We start from the raw sequence: 14578 nt of genomic DNA on the forward strand, positions 1-14578 counted from the left end.
GGGTGAGTAATTAATGACAGAATTTTCATTTTTGGGTGAACTAACCCTTTAATGCTGGTTCTGATATATCAAGGTGTCAGAATACACAGTGCATCACAGTTTGTTGTGTATGGGGCTGCATAGCCGCAGTCCAGTCAGGATGCCCATGCTGACCCCTGTCCACCGCCGAAAGTGCCAACAGTGGCACGTGAGCATCAGAACTGGACTACGGCGCATTGGAAGAAGGTGGCCTGGTCTGATGAAACACGCTTTCTTTTACGTCATGTGGATGGCCGGGTGCGTCTGCACCTGGGGAACACATGTCACCAGGATGCACTATGGGAAGAAGGCAAGCCAGCGGAGGCAGTGTGATGCTTTGGCCAATGTTCTGCTGGGAAACCTTGGGTCCTGCCATCCGTGTGGTTGTTACTTTGACACGTACCACCTAACAAAGCATTGTTGAAGACCATGTACACCCTTTCATGGAAACGGTATTCCCTGGTGGCTGTGGCTCTTTCATCAGATAATGCGTCCTGCCACAAAGCAAAAATGGTTCAGGAATGGTTTAAGGAGCACAACGAGTTTGACATGTTGACATGGCCGCCAAATTCCCCAGATCTCAATCCAATCGAGCATCTGTGGGATGTGCTGAACAAACAAGTTTGATCCATGGAGGCCCCACCTCGCAACTTACAGGACTTAAAGGATCTGCTGCTAACATCACACCTCCGAGGGTCTAGTGGAGTGCATGCCTCGACAGGTCAGGGCTGTTTTGGCAGCAAAAGGGGGACCAACACAATATTAGGTCATAATGTTATGCCTGATCGGTGTAGAACAGAAGAGAATAGTTGACATAAGAAAAGCAGAGAAGAGAAGAGAGGTTTAACCATCTAAAAAATGTTTCACCCAAAAAAACAAACAAACAAAAAAAACAGCTTTTCAAAAATAAGCTCCAATTTTCTCAAACAGTTATCAAATCTCTCAGCATCCTTCCCTAGTGTTTCCTAGTTTCGCCAACTTTGTCATACCAACATGATTCATCAGACAAAATGTCCTCTTTCTTGAAGCTCTATACTTCACTCTTCCTATAAAAGAAGAGATAAATAAAAACAGATGAGCGCTGCAGAGACGTAATAGCTGTAATGTGTTTAATGGAGCGGCTCACGAGGAAGTGATCCACACGGCCCTCAGAGATAACAGACATTTATGAACGTGAGGAGTCAGCAGTGCATGCACTGTTATATTTGTCTGAAAACCACCCAGATGAACCGCTCATGCTTATGCATCGTCCTAATTATTGATGACGTTGATCCGGCAGTGCTCAAAGGAGCCGCTTTCTGATGTCAAACATATTTGGAGCCATACTGAATCACACAACTGTCAATAAAACACACATCGAACCGTTCATCTGTTGAGCTCTTCTGAGCTGCTGTTACATGCCAGGAACAAATGTGCTGACACTCTTCAGTGATCACTCCACAATAGCGCCCGGCGAGCCGCAAACATGCGCCATGCTGTCAGGATCGATTGATGAGAAATCAATGTACGCATGAACAAATCACTGCAGTTCAGCCGCTTTCTGTCTGTTGGTGTCCATCTCATCTCGTCGGAGATTTGATCAATGCTCTGAATCTGTGAGCATGTGTCACACACGTGTATTCACCAATCAGAGCTTAAACCAGAGAAAATCAAGCTTGCGTGAAACATCGACATGGCCCAAAGCTGATGCTCATCTGATAGTCATTCGGAGCAAGTGAAGACGTCATATGCTTCACCTGAGGGCACTGCAAACAGACTTGGATAATTATTTTTCTACATGGCATGGAGTGTCTTACAGTTTCAGTTTTCAAATTCTCTTTAGCTGGTTCTGATATAGAATTATTGATTTAAACCTGCTGGTCATGAATGAACTACCATTTGTCAACAAGTTCTTAAAACACCATCGATCAATCTGGCTTGCTATATTAACTGCACCTCGAAAAATGGAAGATGTTGCTTACAAAGCGACAAGATTGGTAAGCTTAAGCACCATAAAATCAAAACTCACTATTCTTAAAAATTGCAGTATTATTATAAATCTTTTTTTTAATGTATAATTCATGTGTCCTTGTAGGCTAATCATCATCATTTGTGGTCAGGCAAGTTTGAGCTTGGGAAATAACCAATGAGGTTCATTCTTGTGTTATGCAGCACGTTTGAGCTTCCGCAAGAACCAATGAGGTTCATTCTTGTGTTACGCATCACGTTTGAGCTTCAGCAAGAACCAATGAGATTCAGTCTCGTCTTACGCATCACGTTTGAGCTTCAGCAAGAACCAATGAGGTTCATTCTTGTGTTACGCATCACGTTTGAGCTTCAGCAAGAACCAATGAGGTTCATTCTTGTGTTACGCAGCACGTTTGAGCTTCCGCAAGAACCAATGAGGTTCATTCTTGTGTTACGCATCACGTTTGAGCTTCAGCAAGAACCAATGAGATTCAGTCTCGTGTTACGCATCACGTTTGAGCTTCAGCAAGAACCAATGAGGTTCATTCTTGTGTTACGCATCACGTTTGAGCTTCAGCAAGAACCAATGAGGTTCATTCTTGTGTTACGCATCACGTTTGAGCTTCAGCAAGAACCAATGAGATTCAGTCTCGTGTTACGCATCACGTTTGAGCTTCAGCAAGAACCAATGAGGTTCATTCTTGTGTTACGCATCACGTTTGAGCTTCAGCAAGAACCAATGAGGTTCATTCTTGTGTTACGCAGCACGTTTGAGCTTCGGCAAGAACCAATGAGATTCAGTCTCGTGTTACGCATCACGTTTGAGCTTCAGCAAGAACCAATGAGGTTCATTCTCGTGTTACGCATCACGTTTGAGCTTCAGCAAGAACCAATGAGGTTCATTCTTGTGTTACGCATCACGTTTGAGCTTCCTCAAGAACCAATGAGGTTCATTCTTGTGTTACGCATCACGTTTGAGCTTCCTCAAGAACCAATGAGGTTCATTCTTGTGTTACGCAGCACGTTTGAGCTTCGGCAAGAACCAATGAGATTCAGTCTCGTGTTAGGCATCACGTTTGAGCTTCAGCAAGAACCAATGAGGTTCATTCTTGTGTTACGCAGCACGTTTGAGCTTCGGCAAGAACCAATGAGATTCAGTCTCGTGTTACGCATCACGTTTGAGCTTCAGCAAGAACCAATGAGGTTCATTCTTGTGTTACGCAGCACGTTTGAGCTTCCTCAAGAACCAATGAGGTTCATTCTCGTGTTACGCATCACGTTTGAGCTTCAGCAAGAACCAATGAGGTTCATTCTTGTGTTACGCATCACGTTTGAGCTTCCTCAAGAACCAATGAGGTTCATTCTTGTGTTACGCATCACGTTTGAGCTTCCTCAAGAACCAATGAGGTTCATTCTTGTGTTACGCAGCACGTTTGAGCTTCGGCAAGAACCAATGAGATTCAGTCTCGTGTTACGCATCACGTTTGAGCTTCAGCAAGAACCAATGAGGTTCATTCTTGTGTTACGCAGCACGTTTGAGCTTCCTCAAGAACCAATGAGGTTCATTCTCGTGTTACGCATCACGTTTGTGCTTCAGCAAGAACAAATGAGGTTCATTCTCGTGTTACGCATCACGTTTGAGCTTCAGCAAGAACCAATGAGGTTCATTCTCGTGTTACGCATCACGTTTGAGCTTCAGCAAGAACCAATGAGGTTCAGTCTTGTGTAACGCATCACGTTTGAGCTTCAGCAAGAACCAATGAGGTTCAGTCTTGTGTTACGCATCACGTTTGAGCTTCAGCAAGAACCAATGAGGTTCATTCTTGTGTTACACAGCACGTTTGAGCTTCCTCAAGAACCAATGAGGTTAATTCTTGTGTTACGCAGCACGTTTGAGCTTCGGCAAGAACCAATGAGGTCCATTCTCATGTCACGCATCAGGTTAGAGCTTCTGCAAGAACCAATGAGGTTAATTCTTGTGTTACACAGCACGTTTGAGCTTCCTCAAGAACCATTGAGGTTCATTCTTGTGTTACGCAGTACGCTTGAGCTTCAGCAAGAACAAATGAGGTTTGTTCTTTTGCATCAAAAAGGTTCGGTTGAGCTTCTGTTTATATTCGTTGATGAATGTTTATATATGAATAAAAGTCTAAATTCAATCTTTTTATCATATAAAGCAATCAAATCTCTTCAGTACATTTGGACTAAACTGCTCAATACATATTTTCTGGCTATCACCAGACCAAGCTCAATTTAAGATTGAAAATTGGTCTGTGGAGTCTGCTTTGTATTTTCTACTGCACAACAGCCGTAATAAACAAGCACAATTCAAATGACTCTGTACGCAATTGGTTAGTCCTTCAACCAATCAGACCACAAGAGGCGTGATCAACAGGCAACGACCCATCATTTCTCTATCCGTCATCGTGTTAAAACCCGCCAATAGCGCGCCAGGTGGATAAGCAAGTCTGTGATCAGGCTGAGTTTACCCAGTCTACAATACATACTATCTCTATGAAATTTTTGAAGCATCAAAGTAGTTGCTTAGCTGTCAATGAAGAGTACAGAAAGCTTTTAGATTTAATTAAAAATATCTTCATTTGTGTCCTGAAAATGAACGAAAGTTTTATGGGTTTGGAGCGACTTGAGGGTGGGTTAAAGATGGCAGAAATTTTATTAGGTGAATTACACCTTTAAGAGATACAACAAAAAAAGTAACTTTATAAAGTGGCATTACCTTTTTAAGTATATTAAATGAAATTATTTTATATTTGACAGAATCAAACTTGAATCAATTTACAATAAGCCTAAATAGAAAAAATAAGCACCCTATTTTGAAAACAGTGAAGAACAGTAGAATTTAACTAAATTTTTTACTGCAAAAAGAAGACACATGTACAATGAGGAGAGAAAGAATCAGATAGTTTTATATAAAAAACACTGTTCAAAAGTTTGGGGTCTGTAAAATGTTTTCTTTTTTAAGAAATCAACACTTTTATTCAGCAAAAATGCATTCAATTGATCAAAAGTGACAGTAACATTTATAATCTTAAAGATTTCTATTTCAAACAAATGCCATACTTTTGACCTTTCTATTCAGAAAGACTATTCAGAGTCCTGTTTTCAACATTGATAATAATTAGATATTATGTTTCTAGAGCAGGAAATCAACACATTGGAATGATTTCTGAAGGATCATGTTTCACTGGAGACTGATGCTGACAATTCAGCTGTGCATCTCTCAAACATATTACATTTCAACAAATATTAAAATAGAAAATAGTTATTTTAAATTGTAATAATATTTCACAATACTACTGTTTTTGATCAAATAAATGCAGCTTTGTTGAGCTTAAGAGACTTCTTTTTATACCCCCCAAAACAACCTCAAATGAGCGGTGTATCACTGAAAAGAGGAGAAGAAACACCTCAGTGATTGACTTGAATCTGGCTTAGTAACATCAGCGATAGTAACACCACAGCACATTCATCAAACAGGCCATCAGCCCCGAGCTTCCCTACAGCGGGATGCTTCATTCAGTCTGACACAGGTTTGACACCTTACCAACATAAAAACCAACAGCATAAACAGCCAAAGGGAGAAGAATAAGAAACACTGAAAAAGTAAGAGAGAAATGAGGCCAGACAGGAAATAAGCCAAAGGACAACGACAGGTTGTTGTGATGCAGAACGTTTCTTCAGAAACACACACTCACAGAGGCGTCAGTGAGTTTTGATGTGTGTGTTTGGTGCACGTCTTCTCCGTGTGTCTAAAAAAGGCTCTAATGGGATCTCTAAATATAGATCCTTCATGATATTCAGGTCTGATTCTGGCTGTAGCCTCTTTGCCCTCTGGCACTTCATCTGCTGTGTCCATCAGCCTGAGCGGAGCGGTCTGAGCGTCTGATGAAGCAGAAGGCTTATGAATGAGATCCAGGATTCTTCCTCAAGTCAGTATCGCCATTCAACTTTGACAAACGTGAGATTAAACCTTCACTTTATTTAGATTTATGTTACTTTTAACTCAAGTAGCCTACATACCTCTATGCATGGATGGAGCTGAAAGACTATATTTTTTTCTTCCTCCAGTGAAAAGAAGTTCAATAGAATATCTGAGCCTCTCATTTCCATGTTTCGATGGAAAAATGTGCTGGCATTATCTCGGCAAAGGAGAAGTGCTCACTAAAACAGATTTAGACAGATTGTGAACACTATTTGAGAGAAATAGGCCTTTTCTGTACATAGAAAAAGTCTTAGATCTTTGAGTTCAGCTCATGAAAAATGGGGGCATTTGTTCTGTGTAGTTCATGTCAACTAATGTAGTTCACCAATGAAACCTTATGTTAATATCTCAATTGTTTCTCCTAATCAATAAGTTTAAAAAAATCTACCAATGATACTCACATCACGTGACAATTATAGAGCCCCTAAAATGATGTTTACCTTCTCTGTGTGCACGATAAAAAAATGTTGTTCCCGCTCGAAAAACTGTATGAGCATGGGGGGAAAAAAATACTGTACACCGGAAACGTTATCCGGTGAGTGAATGAACATTCTTCTCTGCAAATTTGATTGTTTGCACACGCAAGTTTTTTTCGTTTGCGTTTTTGAAAAGTTATGCGTACAGACGACAACGTTGTCAAAACGAACCCCGTTCTCACGGATCCGCAAAAATGACTAAAACCGCTGTATCATGCATGCCAGGCCAGTAGTTGGCGATGTTAGAATTTTATGTAAATGTGAGTCTCCCCTGGTCATGGTGGTCTAGTATAAAACTTAGCTGGAGAAGCATTAATAAACTCAGTATCTTGAGCAGCGAAAACACAGTCCTGCAGTCCGCCATTGCTGTTTTGGTGGTCAAGTACTTGCGCATTCCTATAGTCTGAACACATAATACGCATGTGCATGATGTCACTGTTTTCACAAATTTGCTTTTTTTGTAGTTTACACAGAGACGATAACGCTATCGCTTTCAAAAACTTGCATTTTGAAACCCGTTTTAAAAAGTTTTCGTTTTCAGGTTCCTAAAATACCATTGTCGTGTAAATGAAGGACTTTGTATTTTTCACATACAAGACGACACCATTGTCAAAACAATCCCCGTTTCACATGGATTCGTGAAAATGTCTAAAAACGCTGTATTATGCTGCCTGGCCAGTATACAGTATGTTGGTGTCACTTTGAAAAGAAACACGCTATAGACTATGCTATAGAGTAATGCGCATGTGCATGGTGTTACCGTTTTCACACGCATTCATGTAGTTTATACAGAGACGATAACAGTATCGTTTTCAAAAACTTGCACTTTGAAACCCGTTTTCAAAAATTTGCATTTTCAGGCCCGCAAAATGCTGTTGTCGTGTAAAGGAACAGCCAAAACGCATTAAAAAGGTTTACGTTTTTAGTTGGAAACGCACTGAAACAAAAGGGGTGTTGGATTTACATGATTTAATCATGTACATTGGTTCCACATGAATCAATTAAGTTAATCAAACATAATTTGTTCACATAATTTCAACATCATAGAATCAAGTAATTTTTAAGTAACCGTATTGAGTAGTCTCACAATGATTTTAATATGGCTCCCTAACAACAGTGTTGTGCCTCTTTAATCTAATCCTAAAAAAACAAGTTTATTTTATTTTTGTATATTTTTGTTGTCACTTGACTGATCTATAAGGCGGTACCAGCTTTCATTCTATTAGCCAGAAATATCACATAATGAACATGCTAAGTATGAAATGCTCTTTAATGACATTGTATCAGTCCACAGCCTAAGCAAATGCTCCACTCTTCTCCACTATGGTAACCAAGTGTAATTTAAATGGTTCTAATAATTCCAACATATTTAAACATTAAGGCAAGGCAAGGCAAGTTTTATTTGTAAAGCAAATTTCATACACAGTGGCAATTCAAAGTGCTTTACACAGAAATGGAATTAAAATATTCGTAAGTGAATAAAATAAAAAAATATATGTGGTATAACCCCTATCTGGAGTGGAAGAAAATGGAGAGTCGGGTTTACTTTAAAAATATTTGTCAGGTAACTGTGCGTTTACCCTTACAGACAAATCTTCTTGGCCTAACTGGAGGGTTATCTCAAAATATTTTACCCGTCAGAGCAGATCTAAACGGGTCTTCCTCGCACTGGAGGGAGTACTCAAAAATATTTGTCAGGTAACTGTACAATTAAACATTACCCTTACAGACAATTAAGCAATTGGGTTGTTTTAAGCAAACATTTAACCCAACCGCTGGGTTAAAATGACCCATTCACTGGGTTAAAAACAACCCAAATTCAACCCAACTTGGGTTGTTTTTAACCCAGCATTTTGTGTTGTGTAGCTAAAAGCAGACTCTCCTTGCGTTGAGTGAACCTGGTATTTCTAACTGACTTGATCCTGATGATCTGTTGGGTTTGTATTCTATCAGCATATCTGCAATGTATTGAGGTCCTAGGCCATTAAGTGATTTATATACCAGTAATAATACTTTAAAATCTGTTCTAAATGTAACTGGAAGCCAGTGACCTGAGGACTGCTATATGGTCATCTTTTCTGGTTCTGGTATTAAACACTAATAAACAATATAAAGTCTCCCCCTTTTCTCATTTTGCCCAAAAACACACAAATAACACTTAATTTCAACAGTTTTACTCTAGTTGTCAAGTCCCAAGCAAAGCATGATGGGAACTACAGTTTCAGAAAAAAATAATAATAATAATTTGAGTACTTAATTGGTTCACATTCATTCCAAATAATTTAATCTAGTAGATTGCACATTTTAGAGAATTACATTAATCGAAAGCAAAGAAATCATGTTTAGAAGAGAAACACAATTTTGTTGCATAGATCGCAAATAATATGATTAAGTAAATTGGACAATATGTGTTTTCCTGTTTTTCAGTGCGGTGTTGTGTAATCGGCTCCCGCTAATGTTCGAGCCCAAGTAGTTTATATATAAATCTACTTCTATAATTGTGCTGCTTATTATAAACATCTGAAACTGACTTTTTTTTATTCCTGAAATTTAAATGATGAATAGTTCTGATAATGGCTCTACAGTATAATATTATTTCAGTATCTTTCAGATACTATTATTACAGTTTTTTTTTATAAATATTTGTTTTTATTTTTGTATTTTCTGTTTTAATTTTATTTTTAGTTAAAGTTTTAGTAATTGTGTTGTGTGCTTTTTAAAAAAAAATGTATATGTCTAGTTTTTTATCCATTTTTATATATCTAGTTATTTTAGTATATCAAGTTTAATAAAATAAGTTGATTTTATACAGTTTATTTAATAGTTTTAGCTTTATAGTGAACTAATAACCCTACAGTATTCTCGCCAATATTACAGAGGGCCTGGAAAAACTGATGCAAGTTCTGATAGTGGGGCATATCAGCAGTTTGGTGTGATATTATCTCTGCGCTTTGTGTTTTTTGGAGAGCTGTTCCTCGCCAGGATGACGTTGTTATTACGCACAACTCCATGTCCTCATAATGCAAGTCCTGCAGAGCCTTCCCATGTGTGTATGATACTTCTCTCACACACACACACATTCACAGAGGCATGATATGCTTGGCTCCGGGACAGAGCAGAATAAACATACTCTCCCTACACACATACACACACACGCCTTGCACCGACAAACCCATTCACACTCTTCCTCACAATCACACACACGGGCTAATCTCTTCTCTGCAAAACGGTGCAACAGCCCCGACGCGCTGAGCTCATCAGAAAGGGCATTTGCATTTTGAATCCGAGTGCACAACAGGAATCTTTTGTCGTTTATGACACTACAACAAGCAGCAATTCCATGCACAAACAAACGCTGATTGAATTCTTGATGCGCGGAATATGAGAACGAGGCGGATCATATCTGATAAAAAAAAAAAAAATCTCTGCGTCTATGTTTATCCCTGCGGCTTTTCCGTTTTTTCCTTTCTGTAATTGTTTATTTGATAGCAATGAAATAATATATTAATCTGATATTTATTGCTGAGATTTATCTCAGTTGGTTGATCTAGTGTTTAGAGATCTGAGGTCACACAAACACTGCAGGGTTAATCCTGGAAGCAATAATCACCTTTTGACCTCTGACTCTTTACATTCTTTTCTACTTTTCAAATGATAATGGTGACATTGAAATTATATTTAAAGTAATCATGGCAACCTGCTTTCTATTGAGTCCATTCACTCTCGTCTCGTCTCATATAGTAACATGATGTAACTAAAGCAGTTAACTCAATCTGCCAATTTTCACAGCCAAAATCTGGTCATTTTAATAGGAATCCACACTATCTGGAATTTTGCATTAGGGCTAAAGATTTTGCAGTGGTTGGTAATGCAATATTTAGATATGTGATGTGTGTGAGCTGTGTTTCATACATTACACTATTGAAAATTGACAATGGATCTTTTTTGCCCACGTAATTTCAGTGAAATGTCGCTAAATGCGACGTGTGTAAATATTTTTTTACATTTCTTGTATGTTTTTTTGTTGGCACGTGAGCAGCAGAACTGGACCAATGGAAGAAGGTGGCCTGGTCTGTTGAATCACGTTTTCTTTTACATCACGTGGATGGCCGGGTGCGTCTGCACCTGGGGAACACATGGCACCAGGATGCACTATGGGAAGAAGGCAAGCCGGCGGAGGCAGTGTGATGCTTTAGGCAATGTTCTGCTGGGAAACCTTGGGTCCTGCCATCCATGGGGTCTGCATTGTTGAAGACCATGTACACTCTTTAAACCATATTCCCTAGTGGCTGTGGCCTCTTTCAGCAGATAATGCGTCCTGCTACAAAGCAAAAATGGTTCAGGAATGGTTTGAGGAGCACAAGTTTGAGGTGTTGACTTGGCCTCCAAATTCCTCAGATCTTAATCCAGTCGAGCATCTGTGAGATGTGCTGAACAAACAAGTCCGATCCATGGAGGCCCCACCTCGCAACTTACAGAACTGAAAGGATCTGCTGCTAACATCTTGGTGCCAGATAACACAGCACACCTTCAGGGGTCTAGTGGAGTCCATGCCTTGACGGGTCAGGGCTGCTTTGGCAGCAAAAGGGGGACCAACACAATATTAGGTCATAATGTTATGTCTGATCGCTGTATATAAAGTACATAATGTACAAACACAATTTTAACGATTTTAAACAATAACTCAGACTCAAAAGACAGCCCTATACTGTGAGCTACTAGGTTATTAATCAATAGTATTTGCTTCTGCTGAAGTTGTTTAAAATAATTGTTTAACAGTGGAATTCATGGTGAAAAATGACATTACCCATGATGCTGTTATAACGGAGGCCAGCTAGTAGTTGCTGTGCGAGTAAACCTCACTCATCTGATCTCAAAAGACGCTCTAGCGACTGACGCTAGAAGTTGCAGCCTTTAGTATCCTTGTTAGAGCGTCCGACTCTTATGCCGGCGGACCCGGGTTCGAGTCCTGCTTGGATCGGGCGGTTCGAACAGGAGGGGTTACACTGTGAAAATCAGAAAATCCCACCAATCAGAGAGTCGAAACAAGCAAAAGATGCCAAAAGATCTTGTTAGCTCCACCCACTCCCATGAAGCACTGCGAATGACGCAATCGAGTTATATATCAACATTTGTAAATAAGTAGTTTTATATTTCTCCATCATTTTTAATTCGATTATGCTAAGATCCATGGGATTGTAGTTCTTTCCCTCACTAAAGCCATGAAGTATTTTTGCCTGATTTTCAAATACTTTCTTTGCTTCAAATCAAAGTTTGTTATGTGATTCGCCTCGTAGCTGATTGGATTGGTTCATGGCATAAAACGCTTTAATAAAGGCTTTTTTTTAAATCCCTATGGGAGAAATGAATGGAACAAATATTTCCGGAACCAACACTACTGAAAAAGTGGATGGGCACTGTTGCACTCAATCCTCCTCATTACAAAATTCCCATCGGACAAAATCAAGTCTCTACATTTTTTTTCATTTGAGAAACCATTTTACTTGCCTTCTCGATATACGTCACAATAGAGAAGAAAATAGTATCAGAATTTCCACTTTATACTCACTCAGCAATAGGTAGCAGTTGTGATGCTTGACTTAATGAATACCACTAGTTTATGCTATAGCTAATGCTACAAAGTAAAACAATGTGCAAATATTGCATAAGTCAAGGGAGATGGATGGTTTACTGTAATGTACTGTTTACGGGAAGGTTTTACTTGTGGGTCATGACACTCACACATTCTGTCATCAGCGTCAGCTGTTAGTGTGTGTGCTGAATGAGTGTGTATGTGCTTATCTGTGTGTCACTCATGACAAGTTCTCAACCTGTCAATTTAATGAAGTTGCAACTCTGAGTGTGGTGTAGTAATTAAATAAACACTTCCTTCATGCGACGAACATCCTGCTTTTGTAAATTATTAAGTTTCTGTCTCTTGTTTGCAGTTTTGTTTTTAACAAGGAATGTGTCAGTACTTCCGTTAAGCCTAATTTCTTATGCTCTCTATGCAAATGCCAATTAGCTAACGCTTGAGGCGACATATGTAAGCGGTGGGAAGGAAAGCGAATCTCTCCCCCTCGATTTCCTCAAGCTGTCAGTCTTTTATTTCCTGTTTATTACTTTGCTCTAAGCTTCTTTCATATTAAATGCACCTGTGGTCTCTTCTTCTTCACTACGCTGCCTGACACAGGTGTTAGAATAAACACAGTTTTATTTATTTGATTTAGTCTCATATCCTGAAAGTGTTTCATGAGGGACGTCGCAGACAGTTTGGCTTTACTTTTTACGCTGGAAGGTGGTTCAACACAGAGAAGTCAGTTTGTTCAAAAGATTTTTAAACATCTCTTTTAAACTAAAGATGGAGTGTAATTTTACTTTCCTGTACTGCCCTCTGCTGCCCAAAATCAAACTGTCACTCAATGTTTGAAATGTTTCTTAGTCAATGAGCTTCAAAGTAGCCTAGATATGTTATCAAAAACAACATAGGGTTTAATTTAAAGGGGTCACATGAGAAGAAAAAAAAGCCTATATTTTATTGTATCAGGCCTCAGTTATTTAGGGTTCAGGTTATTTTCTTCTTTGACAGCCTTTGTAACCGATCAAACAGATCTTTATAAATTATTTTAATGTGTTGTGTTTGTATTTGCAGTGCCTGCAACTTCCTAAGCATACATGAACCAAACTGTTATATTACAGGATGGTTTTGTTTATATTATAGCTACATAGGCCTAATTTCTGATTTATTATACATTTTGTTTGTAAATCATGGGTAACTGTAAGTATTCCCATTCTTTAAATTGCTGTTTCATATTAAAAAAAGAAAAGATGTAGGCCAAGCTAGTAGGCTATATTAGCCAAACGTTTAGGCCTATATTGTGGAAACGTTAGCCTATACCTGAAAAATCCTCGAATAGGGTTAGGGTTAGGGTTAGGGTCGTGTATCGCGGGAAATAAAATTCAATTAAAGTCCTCTACAAAAGACAAAAAATATATGTATAGTTGTAATTTCTCTTTTTTTTCCACATTTCTTTTCAAACTTTAGTGACAGTGCAGTTGGCAGAGTGTTAGACTAGGGGCGCTGTGGCGCCATAGAAAGAACGGAAGTGATGCAGGAGTAAGCCATGACATCACAAAGTGAAAGTATGGCAGCGTCCGTTGAAGTGGGACTAAAGTTCATCGCGTTTGTTCCCTGTAACGCACTTTACGATAACACAAACTTCTACACGAATATGTGTCCAATACACGCTGGTCATATGATGTTTATCTTTGATTTGCAGATTGACGCGCGCGCAGGAAATCAGGGAACGCGCAGAGAAAACGGGTGGTTTAAATCGGTGAGGACACTGTGCAATAAAAATCAAATGTGCCCTAATACACATTCAAAACATTACTGTTCTATTTATTAACACACGCTTAATATATCTTTTTGTACCATATTTAAAATAAGTGGAGACTTTTGGTTGATTGTTTTGCGCAGATTATTGTCGTTTAATTGTTTTCATGCATGAGCATATCCATGGTGTCCTTCTTTGATTGGTTAGTCTAGTTGAGTTTCTAAAACTCGCTTCCTACAACATGTAAATGCAGCTATATATTTTCCCTTTTAAAGACCTATTTTTAAGAATTGATTTGTCTAGACTGGACACAAATGAGATGACTTGTAGTAAGAGAAAAATACTAAAGTAATTTAATTAATAAATGCATTTTTACTGTGTATTATGACTATATGTAAGGTGTTACATGGTGATTTGAATCTAAAGAATACTATACTTTCTTATTCTAATCTACATTTTAGGTAAAACATCCTCAGCAATGGCTGCAGAAGGTAAACCAGACCCTGAACCCAATGATCAGGGTTTGCAAGTAGAGCTTGTGTCTCTGAGATCACTAGCAGAGGTGCTGCGGCAGGAGCTGAAGGCATGTAAGGATGAACTTCAGAAGTTACAGAAACAGCTCAGCCAAAGCGAACGGCTTCAGAAGACCACAGAAAGCTACAATGAAGATCTCAGAAAGCAGGTAAGCCAGGTGCTAATGGAGAACAGGGACAGTTGATGGCCTGTGAAAACCATTTTTTTTATGATTGGTGTACTCCCAAAACTTGCCAACACAAGAACTTTAGGCAGATTTCCAT

General features: G+C 39.0%; 2 protein-coding genes across 5 annotated transcripts in view; both read left to right on the plus strand.

Moving 5' to 3' along the window:
• Positions 1 to 14578, plus strand: part of LOC307137479 (uncharacterized protein) — an 890992-nt gene that overhangs the window by 661667 nt on the left and 214747 nt on the right. The gene's annotated exons all lie outside the window — the stretch shown is intronic.
• Positions 13542 to 14578, plus strand: part of aggf1 (angiogenic factor with G patch and FHA domains 1) — a 28812-nt gene continuing 27775 nt past the window's right edge. For 2 of the 4 annotated variants that reach the window (XM_079835522.1, XM_079835521.1), the window contains exons 1-2: positions 13553 to 13781; positions 14243 to 14463. In XM_079835522.1, the coding sequence (XP_079691648.1) occupies positions 14260 to 14463 (204 nt within the window). In that variant the 5' untranslated portion in view covers positions 13553 to 13781; positions 14243 to 14259. Of the gene's footprint in view, positions 13782 to 14242; positions 14464 to 14578 lie in introns of all 4 variants that reach the window. The other 2 variants (XM_079835519.1, XM_079835520.1) reach the window with 2 other exon arrangements.

This window comes from Gobio gobio (assembly GCF_949357685.1).
Source record: "Gobio gobio genome assembly, chromosome: 14".
Classification (NCBI taxonomy): domain Eukaryota; kingdom Metazoa; phylum Chordata; class Actinopteri; order Cypriniformes; family Gobionidae; genus Gobio; species Gobio gobio.